This window comes from Microtus ochrogaster (genome assembly GCF_000317375.1).
Source record: "Microtus ochrogaster isolate Prairie Vole_2 chromosome 14 unlocalized genomic scaffold, MicOch1.0 chr14_random_1, whole genome shotgun sequence".
Classification (NCBI taxonomy): domain Eukaryota; kingdom Metazoa; phylum Chordata; class Mammalia; order Rodentia; family Cricetidae; genus Microtus; species Microtus ochrogaster.
In genome coordinates this window covers 29,739,434-29,753,519 of record NW_004949096.1, presented here as the reverse complement: position 1 = coordinate 29,753,519, position 14,086 = coordinate 29,739,434, and the positions used below count along the sequence as shown (strand labels likewise).

General features: G+C 42.2%; 1 protein-coding gene across 5 annotated transcripts in view; it reads right to left on the bottom strand.

The window, feature by feature from the left end:
* The window catches only part of Adal (adenosine deaminase like), a 26,500-nt gene that overhangs the window by 11,235 nt on the left and 1,179 nt on the right, over positions 1-14,086 (bottom strand). For 4 of the 5 annotated variants that reach the window (XR_001229340.2, XM_013352725.2, XM_005364325.2 and 1 more), the window contains exons 2-8: positions 13,057-13,282; positions 12,715-12,845; positions 11,613-11,673; positions 7,178-7,265; positions 3,856-3,937; positions 1,773-1,899; positions 116-196 (exon numbers count right to left, since the gene is read on the bottom strand). Coding sequence is in view for 4 of the 5 variants with exons in the window: in XM_013352725.2 (XP_013208179.1) it covers positions 116-196; positions 1,773-1,899; positions 3,856-3,937; positions 7,178-7,265; positions 11,613-11,673; positions 12,715-12,845; positions 13,057-13,146 (660 nt within the window). In the remaining variant the exon portion in view is untranslated. Of the gene's footprint in view, positions 1-115; positions 197-1,772; positions 1,900-3,855; positions 3,938-7,177; positions 7,266-11,612; positions 11,674-12,714; positions 12,846-13,056; positions 13,283-14,086 lie in introns of those variants that run through there. The other variant, XM_026787725.1, reaches the window with a different exon arrangement.

The following is a 14,086-nucleotide window of genomic DNA, read 5'->3' as shown; positions in this document are numbered from 1 at the left end:
AGAAAGAAAACAAAAGTGTTTTCCCCAAAATAAGCCTATTTCTGTAGTTATTTACAAACAACTTTACTTTTTAAATTATAATCTGCCCTCTCCATTCTATGACAATATTATTTACCTCTGCAAGATGCAATGCCAACTTCAGACCTGCTCTTTTAGCTTCTAAAAGAGGTTCCAAGAAGTCTTTTGCTTGTCCTATCTTGAAGATAAAAGAAGGGTGCATGAGAATACCAAGCAAACTGGGGCATCTGGTGTTCTACCCCAATAAGGGATAAAATGATGGCAGATTGGTTCATTTGAACCTCTTGTTTATAGAGAGCCTTTAATGTGCTAGACCCTTTAGGGAATACACCATAGAAGGGCTACTCTTGAGCCCAGTACCAGTGAACTCAGGTCAATAAGCAAGTTGGGTATGATGGGCCAAAATTCTTATGTCACACAGATATTTAGTATTATGGGGAACTCATTTGATTTAGGAAGCTTTCATGATTAAAAACGACAACAACACACACAAGTACACAAATGTGCAACCACACACGTGTGACACTCTTAACACCCTTATCTATCCATCATACATGATGGAATTAACTTCTGGGTACAAAGCCTGTACTAGTTGTATACTATCTTTAGAAGAATGGACAGGGTGGTCATATCTAATAATATCTATAATTTATTTATATATTTACTTATAGATATATCATATAATATATCTGTAATGTAATTTTACAGTATTTCTTTCAAGAACCCTTAAGAAATGCTATGCTATACGTTCTGCCGATCTAGGCAGAACAGGGCTCCATTAGGTGTCTGCTGGTATGGGGGCCTTGAGTACCAGCCTCGGGGCTCAGAAACTGGATGCCTATGGCAGGCGAGGATCTGAGGGTAAAAAAATTAACGCAAGCATGTTATATCTGCATCTGCTTTATTTTTCATGTGATGGGAGAAAGGCGGAAGGAGGAGAGGAAGAATAAGAGGAAGAATAAGGAAAAGAAGGAGAAGAATAAGGGACATCTCCACGAGGTTTCTAGCTTTTACAGACATAGTTGGAAAATTCCAAAGACAAAGATACTGATAATATGCATATCAAAATCACAAAAAGGGCAGGTAGAACCTAACAGAACTGTACCCTGGAACAGATGACACCACCCAGGAAAGAGCCAGCACTCAAGGGGAAGCACCTGACACCCCAAACCACTAGTCACTAAACGTCTCTGCATCCTGGGTTCACTCATTCTCCTCATCTAATCTCTGTGGTGATAACCAGCTTTGGGGATGCCCAGATTTGGTTTGTTAGCAAAGGTGGGGCATGCTGCCTTCCTGCTCAGTCCTGTCTTCTATAGAAATTACTATGTGGCCTGTTAGCAGGTAATTCTGGGGCACTGACTCTGTAAATTTGACTGTTAGAACAAAGAGTGAATGTTATCGCTCTAAGGCCTTGTGGTGTGGAGGAATGAAGCAAAGTCAATCCATTGTCTGTGCTGAGGTTACATTTTGAGGTTCTTCAAAATGAGAATGAATCCCATTTTGAAAGGACGAATCGTGGCTTCACAAGGTTCCCACAGATATGACAGTGACTTTTCAAAAAGACAAGTGTTCCCGCAGCTCTGCAGAATGGGTGCCCCATAAGTTGTCCACTTGTGTATGAATCTGTCAGCTGCACATTTACCGTATGGTCTTGTGGGCTCCAACATACTGGCCCCTAATGGGTGATGCTCCAAACTAAGCCTCACCCCACTGACTGATTCTGCACTGAGAGATAAAATATAATAACTTACAGTAGGGTCTCCACTGAGGTCAAGGCCAAGAACTGTATCCTCAGTAGATAGGAAGAACTCTTTAGCAAGTTCAACAGTCTCCTTGGCTACCGTTAGGCCACCTCTTCTGTCAATTGCCATCAAATACCTGGAATATAAGATAACACATTGATACTAACCTGGCAGGAAGGTCTTATGACAAGAAAATCCCAGTTGAAGTCAGGCATGGGTGTATATGTGGCTGTGATCAAAGTGTCTGGAAGGTGGAGGCAGGAAGGTCATGGTGGGCTAAAAAGTCAGTTTAAGGCCAGTCTGGGATGCATGAGACCCGTCTCTAACACAAACAAACAAACAAAACACAACAACAACAAAAAACTAAAACAAAAATATTCCACCAATCTAAAATCAACTATGCCCGGAGAGGGCTACCTATAGTCATATGCCTTTTCCTATGAACTTCGCTGCCTCATTGACAGTGCTTAGTATAAAGCAACTTATAACCACAAAATATCTGAGAATGGATGGAGTTTGAGGCCAGCCTGGGCCACAATAGACCATGTCTAGACCTTGTATCAAACAAAATGAAAAAAAAAAAAAAACAACCAAAAATCACCATTTGAAAAACTATGATACAGGGCTGGAGAGATGGCTCAGAGGTTAAGAGCACTGCCTGCTCTTCCAAAGGTCCTGAGTTCAATTCCCAGCAACCACATGGTGGCTCACAACCATCTGTAATGAGGTCTGGTGCCCTCTTCTGGCCTGCAGGCATAACGCAGAAAGAATACTGTATACATAATAAATAAATAAATAAAAAAGAAAAGCTTTAAAAAAAAACCAAAAAAAAGAAAAACTATGATACATATAAAAATGACAATTCTAAATATTGCCATAAAAAGTGGCTGGCTAGTTGGAATATAGCTTACTCTGAAAGGCAGTGAGTCTAAACACGACACTGTATACACAGAATGAAACATGAATGTCTAAGTAGTATCAGTATCCAGTCTATTCCAATTTCCAATAATCTCACCTTTCTGTTTACATCTTTGGGGGTTTTTAGTTTTACTCAGGATCTAAACCTGCAGTTTTTGTCAGGCACTCCATCTCTTATCTCGCATGGTGTGCATGGGTGTGTGCATTATCATTTGTTTTTTTTTGTTTTTTTGAGTCAGGGTTTCTCTGTGGAACAGTCCTAGCTGTCTGGAACTTGCTCTTGTATACCAGGCTGGCTTCAAAACTCCCAGAGATTTGCTTGCCTCTGCCTCCCAAGTGCTGGGATTAAAGGCATGTGCCACCACAACCCAGCAGTGTGACCGTTTGTAAGGGACGCAAGTACAGGCAGGATATTGGGCATGTGGAGGTCAGAGGGCAATCAGTGTGGGTCCTCAAGCACCTACCTTTTGTCTGAGACAGAGTCTCCCATTGGTTTGGAACATCCCCATGTAGGCCAAAGCTAGCTGACCTGTGAACTTCCAGGGATCTGCCTGTCTTCACCTCCTATCTCACCGTCTTCTGGCTTTGTTCAAAGTACTGGATGTAGTAGTAAATCAACGACAAGGACTCGGGCTTCCCTGGACTTACACTCCGGTCAAAGGGCTTGTATACTCCATGACAATACACACTAATGCTAAAGAGGAACATGGGTGAGGAGGGACTTGGGGGCCAGGAGCATGCTGGACAGACTGGCCGCTCTAAGGAATAACAGCCAAATTGAGAGCTGAATAACGAGAAGGTGGATGTGTAAGGACATGATGGAAGACAGAAGTGCCAGAGAGTGCAAGGCACTGAGGATAATCTGAACCTACTGGAGAGAGACCAAACAGCCAGATTGTGTGGGACTGTGTGGGTGGCTATAGGAAGCCCACTTCAGCACAGCAGCAATGAGAGGCCATACTCGACTTGAGTAAAAATACTAGAATTTATCTGCCAGATGACGAAATTCAGAATTGTATTCTCATCTTAGCGACAGGGTTCTTGATTCTATTTTTTCTATTTTAGGTAAAAGTAGATAATAGTTGATTTTTTAAAAAATCCATCACCTTTATGAGACAGTAGAACATCATATTCTGTTTTTTTAAAGGGTATTATTAATGCACCATCTTCTTACCTAACATCGATATCTAAGTTTTCTTGTTTGCACTGTTTTATGCCTTCAAGTATGGATTCCACGTAAGTCTTCTTTGTCATTCCTGGAAAGAGTGCAGAGCAACATATGTAAAGACTTTACCACCTACTTCATCCTTCAGACAGCATCACTCTGCTGTGCCAGGGCCTGGCTAAAGGTGAATCATAGGCTTTTGGGAAACTTTTTTAAAAAATATTTTATCTTGTGTGTGCGCATATACACACATGTGTATGAGTACCCAAAGAGGCCAGAAGAGGGCATCAGATCTCCTGGGGTGGATTACAGATTGTGGTAAACCCACATGATACGGGTGTGAGTACCAAACTGGTCCTCTGAAAGAGCAAAAGGGCTCTTAAATGCTGAGCCATCTCTCTGGCCCCAAGGGGAAACTTAACTATAGCATTCTTTGTCTGTCCATGGACCTGGAGTCTGAACCTAAGACATCACGTGTGCAAGGCAAGTGCTCTACCACTGAGTGGCATTCTTATGCCTGAACGATGTGGCCCAGGCTGACTTCACTCACAATCCTCATGCAGCTCTTCAGAACTCCCCACCATTACAAGTGCTATCATAACAGGTCACTTCAGCTAATGACTGGACTTCAGCAAAACTGAAAAGACAATGTTTAGAAAGTGAAAAAAACAAAACCAATGTTAGGAATAATAAGTGCTTTATAAAAATGTTCATCGCCGGGCGGTGGTGGCTCACTCCTTTAATTCCAGCACTCGGGAGGCAGAGGCAGGCGGATCTCTGTGAGTTCGAGACCAGCCTGGTCTACAGACCTAGTTCCAGGACAGGCTCCAAAGCCACAGAGAAACCCTGTCTCGAAAAACCAAAAAAAAAAAAATGTTCATAAACAAACATATAAGTAATAAAAGACAGAAAATAGAAAACGACAAGCAATACAAGCTTAACTGAAAATTAATCTTTGTCCTCTTTTTCCACATATGTGCTATGGCATGTTTCTTATACAAAAACTAATAGTAACTTTTTAACTTAAAAAACAAAGTAATTAGGGCTGGAGAGATGGCACAGAGGTTAAGAACACTGGCTATTCTTCCAGAGGTCCTGAGTTCAATTCCCAGCAACCATATGGTGGCTCACAAACATCTGTAATGAGATTTGGCGTCCTCTTCTGACCTGCGGGCATACATGCAGACAGAATATTGTCTACATAATAAATAAAGAAAAAAAAGTAATTAAGAGCCAGTCATGGTGGCAGTACCTTAATCTTGGCATCTGGGGTTCTGAGGTAGGAAGATCTGAAGTTTTAGGGCAGCCTGGTCTACAAAGACACTGTTTCAAAATAATCAAATAAATAAATAAATAAATTTTCTCCTTTAGCAGGATGCTTTTCTTCCATTGGAGGGGGAAAAAACAAAAAACAAAACAAAACAAAAAAGCAAACCCCATGTTCCTTTCCCTCAGCCCTCCTCAGGGTGTGCCTCTTATTCACGGCCTCAGAGATGTCAATCCAAGTTTAGAGTGCTCACGTCTTCTCTGGGGTGCCTCATAAGACTGTTCCAGAAAAGCCTGTTTTTACTGGTCATAAATGCTTTTTTTTTTTTGACAGAAAACTTTCAGTATAACAGAAAATTATAAAGAATAAAAAGTAACCACAATCTCACTACCGACAGATAACTACATCTTATTTACAACTTTGCACACAAGTGTATGTTAGCAGATGAAACACCATTAGCTTTACAGATTCAGTAATTGGGAGCCTAGAAGTGTCTTTGCAACAACTTTTTTTTTTTCTGAGATAGGGTTTCACTATGTTGCTCTGGCTGGTCTGTAACTCCCTATATAGAATGGGCTGGCCTCAAACTCACAGAGATCTGCCTGTCCTCACCTCCCAAGTGCTGGAATTAAAGGTGTGTACCACCACATCTGGCTGCAAATATATTTTTCTTAGTTTATTTATTCATGTTTTGGGTGTATATTCCCACACATGGGCATGCACATACCACATTGTATAACTTGAAACTGATTCTACAATTTTTATTTATTTATTTATTATATATACAATATTCTGTCTGTGTGTATGCCTGCAGGCCAGATGAGGGCACCAGACCTCATTACAGATGGTTGTGAGCCACCATGTGGTTGCTGGGAATTGAACTCAGGATCTTTGGGAAGAGCAGGCAATGCTCTTATCCTCTGAGCCATCTCTCCAGCCCCCTGATTCTACAATTTAAAACTGAGATTAAGAGTCTCTGTTTCCCATTTGACATTTACTTTAACAGTTTCAAATAAAGTTCTTCACTGGCTGCACATGCTTTGGTGCAAGATAACCTATGTCTCTTCCGGTCAAGAAGGACTCAACGATAATATATAATGTCTCCTGATTACAAAACAAAACAACCTCCCTCTGTCCCCGAGAGTCTGGCCATGTAGGCAAGGGCAGGCAGAGTCACTCTTCTCTCACTTCTGCCTTCAGAGTGACACAGGTGTGAGGCACTAAGCCTGGCCAGACAGCTCTTATGGAAGTTTCTATGAAATTGCTAAACCACATCCAGCTCAACTCTGTCCTCAGAGGGTTGAACACTTTACAACTTGCTCCTAACCATTCTCTAAGGAGTCAATGAATGTCTGACACTTCAGTGGCGGCCATAAGATGGCATTCTATAACCACTTAGTGACATTACTTCCCAAGTGCAGGAGCAAGAACAGCCTCTACTGGAGACAGTGCATAGGTGATGTTCTTTGTGTGTACGTGTGTGTGGCTGCATGTTCAAGAGTGTGTTTGTGTGGATGTGCAAATCTGTGTGGAGGCCAGAGGACAGCCCTAGATATCCTCCTCGGGTGTCATTCACCGTTTTCTGAGGCAGACTCTCACTAGCACAGGGCTTACCTGCTGACTGGCTCCACCTGCCTAGGGCTGTGTTAGAAGAGCACTGTGCCCAGCCTTTTACATGGGTTCTGGATCTTGAACTCAGACCCTCATGCTTGCAGAACAAGAACTTTCTGACTGAGCTGTCTCCTCACATGCTGTGTCCTTTTCTTGAAGAAAACAAAACCCTAAATGTGATTTCCCCTTCTTTATCCAAGAGTGACCAAGTGGGTTTTCTACTTTTCGTTTAAGAACAACTTATGAACCACAAACATCACTGTGGCTCAGGAGTAGGTCACTCGCCTGCAATGTGAGGCACTGGACCTGAAACACCACCACGTATATTTTTCAAATGTCATTTTAAGCATCACTAGTGTACACTGTTGAGCGATGGAAGCAAACAGGAACCTTGTGTGATCAGAACCCATGGCCACAGAACAGCACATCCACTGAGAAGGAGTTCAACCCTACCAGTGGCACCGTCTCCTCTGGGTGTGCTCCTCAGCTCCAGGTACTTGACACCATCGTCTGCAAATTCCTTAATGACATCCTTTGTGACCTGGTAATAAAAGCAGTGCACACAGTGTTGGCCGTGCCGGAGGACGGTGCCCAATGCAAGGGCCAAGTGCTTCCGTTTCATTTCATTTATTAAATTTGACTGGCAAAGGAAGCAGGGAATCTCTCTCCCAGGTAGTAGGGATGGCCTGCTCTGTCGATCCCTAAGGCAGACATGTCAATTCAGCAGCAGTTCACATGACCCTGTTCCCATGGGAAAACTAAGTCTGAAGATTAGCCATGCTTCTTCCTTTCTTTTCTTTTTTTAATTTTTGAGACAGGTAGTCTCATTTGTTTCAACTCATTTGTTTCTCCTGCCTCTGTCTGCCTAGTGGCAAACCTGGCTTTTTTTCTCCTTGACTTTCTAGTGTTTATAATGGCAGAGAAAACAGAGAAATGAGTCAAAGTCACTGTAGTCCCTCAGTGTTTGCATGGTGTTGGGAAATGCACAAAGAAGTAAACGGCTCTACTGACGACAATTAGACATTACTTGCGTGTTAGCTAAGGTCATGGCTTAGGGTTCTTAGCAAGTTATAGAGGAATGCCTTGTATTTTTCACCAAATTCTAGCAGGGCCAACTTTTTCTCTGAGGTACTTGGGAAAATTCCCCTTAGGCAAAGAAAGTGTGTGATAAATAAAGTCAAACTATCTAATACAGTACAAGTCTAACAATCTAAAAATTGGTGAAGGGACATTCTTCCTTTCTGCCATCAATCCTAAGAAACACCAAACTTAGATGGGGAAAGGGACCAGATTGGAGATCCCACAAATCTGCCCTAGTTGGCCCTTCAGTTGTTAAACTAATCTTAATCTTCTTTGTGTGCACACAAACCTGCAAGGACAACGTCTTAACAAAAGAACAAGTGTTGACTGGCTCTGCAGACACCTAACAGGATGGCACTTTGGGAATTCATAGCAATACAATGTCTGCACCCACTTTTTTGCCCTCACAAGAGTCAAGAAGAATTTTTTGTTGTTGTTTATTTTTTGTTTTTTAAGACAGGGTTTCTCTGTATAGCCCTGGCTATCATGGAACTTGTTCTGCCTCTACCTCCCAAGTGCTAGGTTAAAGCAGGTGCCACCACCACCCGGCCAGAAAAGGAATTTTAAATAATAGAATGGATAGTTCAAGTTCACAGTACAGGCTAGAAAATCAGACAGGGACTGTCCTGCTCAAGGCAACACTATAGCCTTCAAAATCATGTCACTCATAGAGAACACAAGATACATTGTTGCCTCACCAGAGTAGGAACCTGGAGCTTCCAGCGCTGTTGGCACTGGACCCTTTGGGGACTACTCCCAAGAACACCAACTTGCTGCCACTGCTATAACAAAGTATGGCCTCATTGATACAGGCTGAGAAACCTGGATCTCAGAACTACAACCAGGAAGGGCCAACTAACCCTATTCCACTGAGACCAAAAGAGAAACCAGATGTTGAGAGCCGCTGTGTTAGGGGCTGGCTCTCTCATCTGTTCCCATTCTTATTCCAGACAGAACACAGTCCAATCAGTTAAATCCTCAACAGGAAAGTATACGGGCTCTGGAAGAGACACTACTCTCATTTCCTGTGTGTGACTTTAGGTAACCTACATTTCATTTCTCTCTTCTTGCTTTTTTTGGTGAAGGATGCTGGGAAGTATGCACAGGCACTAAGCAAGCAGGGTTCCAGTGAGCTGCAAGCCCAGGCCACTTTTTTTGTTTGTTTGTTCTGTTTTGTTTTGAGATAAGGTTTCTCAGTGTAGCTTTGGAATCTGTCCTGGAACTTGCTCTGTAGACCAGGCTGGCCTTGAACTCACAGAGATCCTTCTGCCTCTGCCACTCAAATGCTAGGACTAAAGGCGTGGGTCACAAGGTCTGGTCTTTGTAGAACCTGACTCTTTCACATTACACATAGGTCATCTAGACTAGAGTTTAAGGGAGCCCCATGTCTTAGTTAGGGTTTCTTTTTTTTTGGTTTTTCGAGACAGGGTTTCTCTGTAGTTTTGGAGCCTGTCCTGGAACTAGCTCTTGTAGACCAGGCTGGTCTCGAACTCACAGAGATCTGCCTGCCTCTGCCTCCCGAGTGCTGGGATTAAAGGCTTGCGCCACCACCGCCGGGCATTAGTTAGGGTTTCTCTTGCTAGGATAAAACACTATGACCAAAAGCAACCGGGCAGCTTCCAACTCTCAAGTCACTCCATCACTGACAGAAGTCAGGGCAGGGGCCTGGACGTGGGCAGAAACTGAAGTAGAAGCCATGGAGGGGTGCTGCCCACTCACTGGCTTATTTCTCAAGGCTTGCTCAGCAGGGGTACATTGTCCAGAGTGCTGAGCCCTGCCACGTGAATCATTAATCAGAAAATGCCCAATCGACTTCCTACAGACCAATCATTATCAACTAAGAGTCCCTCTTTTGGTCAGGTGTGGTGGAGCACATCTTTACTCCCAGAACTCAGAAAGCAGAAGCAGGCTGATCTCTGTGAGGTCAATGCCAGCCTGGTCTACAAAGTGAGTTCCTGGACTGTCAGGTCTGTTACACAGAGAAATCCTGTCTTGAAAAACAAGCAAGGCCGGGCGGTGGTGGCGCACGCCTTTAATCCCAGCACTCGGGAGGCAGAGGCAGATGGATCTCTGTGAATTCGAGACCAGCCTGGTCTACAGAGCTAGTTCCAGGACAGGCTCCAAAGCCACAGAGAAGCCCTGTCTCAAAAAACCAAAAAAAAAAAAAAAAAAAAAAAAAAAAAAAACAAGCAAGTAAGGAACAAACAAGATCCCCTTTCCAGGCATATCTATATGGGTCACTGTCATCACTTGGTGCTCATGCCAGCGGCACTAAACCAAATGCACAGAATCTTTATGTCTCATCTGAGAGCTTTCTGCGAACTTTCATTCTGAAACAAGATGATGGTGAAGATAGCATTACTCGACCAATGGTGCAATAAAGCTCATCATTTGCCCTGCAATATCCACAATAAAGTACGATCTGAGTCCTCGTGGTAGACACTGCTAGCAATGTTCTGTTATCTGCTGAGCAGCTAATGAGATGACATCCTTTTAGATGCCTAAAATTCCTGTGCATGTCTCCAACAGACGGTTTACTCTATTATATAAATCTATCTACTGGCAGGACTCCTTCTCCAACCTCCCATAAACCCCCAGAAGCAGGGATTCTATCTGTTGTCTCTTCCTATTTGGTATAGTGCTTAGAATACTGGGGGTACACAGTCAACGCTTCCTGAACCAAATTATTAAAGCTAATTCTTCTCTAAAAGGGAATCAATACAATTAGCACACTTATTACAAAAAGAAACTGACTAGTTCAAAGTTTTAATTCTCTAGAACCCAGACTGCATTTTTTTTATTTGCCTTTTCTTTCTTCCTTTCCTTCCTTCCTTTCTTTTTTGTGCTGTCATGCAGGTATGGTGGAGATGTCAAGCCCAGGGTCTCTTTCACACCAGGCAAGTCCTTTCCTACTGGACTACTAATCTAGTCATTTCTTCCCTTTTATTTTGTGTGTGAGACAGAAGTAGGAAGGAGGTGTCAGTCTTGCTATGTAGTCCAGGCTGGCCTCGAATCTGTGAGCCGCTTGAGAGCTGAAGTATAAGCATGTGTCACATTTTCCTTAATGACCTGGGCATGGTGGTGAACACCTACAGCACTTGAAAATGGAGACAGGAAGACTAGGAGTTAGGAGTGTCAGGGCAGCCTCAACTACAGAGAATGTGTGAGGCCAGCCCGGGCTATGTGGGAAAAAAAGCAAAAGCAAAGAGAGAGGAATGAATAATAGCGTAATCCCATCTAAGGTAGAATATTTCTATTTTTGAAGGTTTATTTTTATTTTATGTGTACAAATGTTTTTCCTGCTTGTATGTCTGTGCACCATGTGTATGCAGTGCCACAGGGGCCAGAAAAAGATGTCAGTGAAGTTATAGAGGGTTGTGAGGCACAGCGTAGGTGCTGGGAATCAAACCTGGGTCCTCTGGAAGAGCAGCCAGTGCTCTTAATCACTGAGCTGTCTCTCCAGCTACCATGTTTCTAATGACGTGCCATACTTGGAAGCAGGATCAGGCTTTCCTGTCATTATTATTCCCTACCCAATAGAAGATGCAGATCTTGGTTCTTTCCCACGTCTTTTCCTCTTCCTCATTTCTTTAACAATAACAAACTTCAGGCTAGCTTATGCCAATGTCTTACAACGATTTTTAAAAGAGTTGGTATTACAAAAAAATTAAAAATCAATGAAAAAAGAAACTGAGAAGGAAAAAAAGAAAACATTTTCATTGGGCCCTAATGAAAGCAAAAGGTCACATGAAATGAGAGACATTCATTGCTTCAAAATTCAACATTCTAAACTCCTTCCGTGTCTCACCATCAGAATATCCTCAGCACTAGTAGTAAGCTGGTGGATAACTTGGAACATCTGGAAGCATCTACAAATGAACAAAATGTTTTAATACACTTTAGTCAACAAAAACTTGTTACTCAAGAAAAACTCCCTAAGTGGAATTAATTAGTAAATTTTAGGTTAATAGTAAGTAAATATTTAGATTTACAAAGAACCACAGGATAATCTTTTCAAAAGCTGCAATAATCTTAATGGCTAAAAATAAGATATGATTTATTTATATTTTAATATAAATATATGATTTATTTCTATTTTAAAGTATAAAATAATTCCATTCTCTAATCCTCTAGCAAAAACAAATAGAGAAAAATCCACATTCCATTATTTTCAAATCTAAGAAGCAACTCAATATAGTATAATTTTTTGTTTGTATTTTGTTTTCAAGACAGGGATTCTCTGTAGCTTTGGAACTTATCCTGGAACTTGCTCTGAACTTGAACTCACAGAAATCCACCTGCCTTTGCTTCCAGAGTGCTGGGATTAAAGTAATGCACCACCATCACCTGGTATCAATATAGTATAATTTCACAAACAAATTATTACCAATACTATCAGTAGGGGCTGGAGAGATGGCTCAGCAGTTAAGAGCACTGCCTATTCTTCCAAAGGTCCTGAGTTCAATTCCCAGCAACCATATGGTGGCTCACAACCATCTATAATGAGATTTGGTGCCCTCTTCTGGCTTGCAGGCTTATGTGCAGGCAGAACACTATTAAAAAAAAAAAACAAATACTATCAGTAGTCTGACAGTTGGGAAAAATGTTGTATGTTAGGTTATATTTTCCATGCCAGATGTCTTTTTACTTTTTTATTTTAGGTTTTTCAAGACAGGGTTTCTCTATGTAACAGCTCTGGCTGTTCTGGAACTTGCTCTGTAGACAAATAGGCTGACCTTGAACTCACAGAGGTCCACCTGCCTCTGCCCCCTGAATGCTGGGATTAAAGGCATGCGCCATCACTGCCCAGCCAGATATCTATTTATTTAAGTATTAAAATCTGATTCTTATCTATTTCAATCTCAAAATACTGACAGACAAAGAAATTCCTACAATCTCCCCAAACTTACTCTTCTAAAGTTCTTTTCTTTCCCTTGTCAATCATGGTCATGTGATCATGAACTTTAAGATGTGGCTTCTTGGCTATCAGTTTCTTCATGGTACTGGAACTAATGGAGCCATTCAAGTGGGCATGAAGCTCCTAAAATAAGAGAATGCAATCAGTAAAAATGTACCAAGGATCCACTAGGTTCCTGGTCCCACACCACGTGCTGGTTGTTTGCAGTTTGCACCAGACAAACTACTTGATTTAGCTATACCCTTTCTACAAATTCTACCCACAAAACTTACTTTTCTTTTGTGTAAAACAACGTAAGAGTCGTTGTGCAACAGAATCTGCTGTTAATTCTTACCACTTTTGGCAATTCCACGTAAAAATCTGTCTTCCGTGGACACTGCTGCCCTTCTGCCTCCATCCTTCTAGGCAGAGGCAAAGATTTCATGCACTCTGACTCTGGCTTGGACGATACAACATAATCAAGTCAGCACTTCGGAGGTCCTGGCCTTTCTTCGATGGCTTTACTTATTACACGTACTTCAGTAAGACTTGCTTGTGTGTAGCTCTGAGTTGAATTTCACCTGTATTCACAAATGCAAATAATTTTAGATGTGAACACAGAAAGAAACACCACTGCTATTTCCTTTCACAGACCGCCCCTCCCCTGCCCCACTACACACACACACACACACACACACACACACACACACACACACACACACACACACACGGCTAATCTTAGGTGTTTCTACAGTGGGGAAATGACTAGTAAAGCTATGAACAAACCATAAGAAAAAGTATTAAAACTCCAGGTTAGTCAAAGGTCAGGGTGTCACCTGTTTGTTTGTACATGCCTTTAACTTCGTGTTTAGGTTAACACAATGTCAGGTTAACACACACATGTAGCACTTACGTATTTGCTTCCATAAGGAAACACTATTTCACAATCATGTTGCACCAACACTTTCCTTAAATGGGCTGGGACTGACCTGGCTGTATTTGACCCCAGACTGTATTTGGCTCTAGATGGAGGCTTGAACTCACTGTCTCCTGTCCTCTGGGTGGACTAGAGGCCTTCAGTAATAGATCTTGCACTCCCTGAGTCATTCTGTCACAGAAACTGCTCCCCTGAGACCCTAATGAGCTCCTGAGAACCAGAACTCGACAATTTTTCATCAGCTGGACTCAAACAGTCCTCCTCATAGCTGCTACACACCACTGCTCTGAATCAACCATTCTAAGATCATCCTCATCTCCTTTCCTAATCCAGCCAGGCACAAAATCAACAAATGATAACGTTTCTACACCTCTGGGAATGCGTTCTTACTGGTAACTCCTAAGCATCCAATGCAGGAACTTCATTTTAAATCCCAACCTGAGTTGTT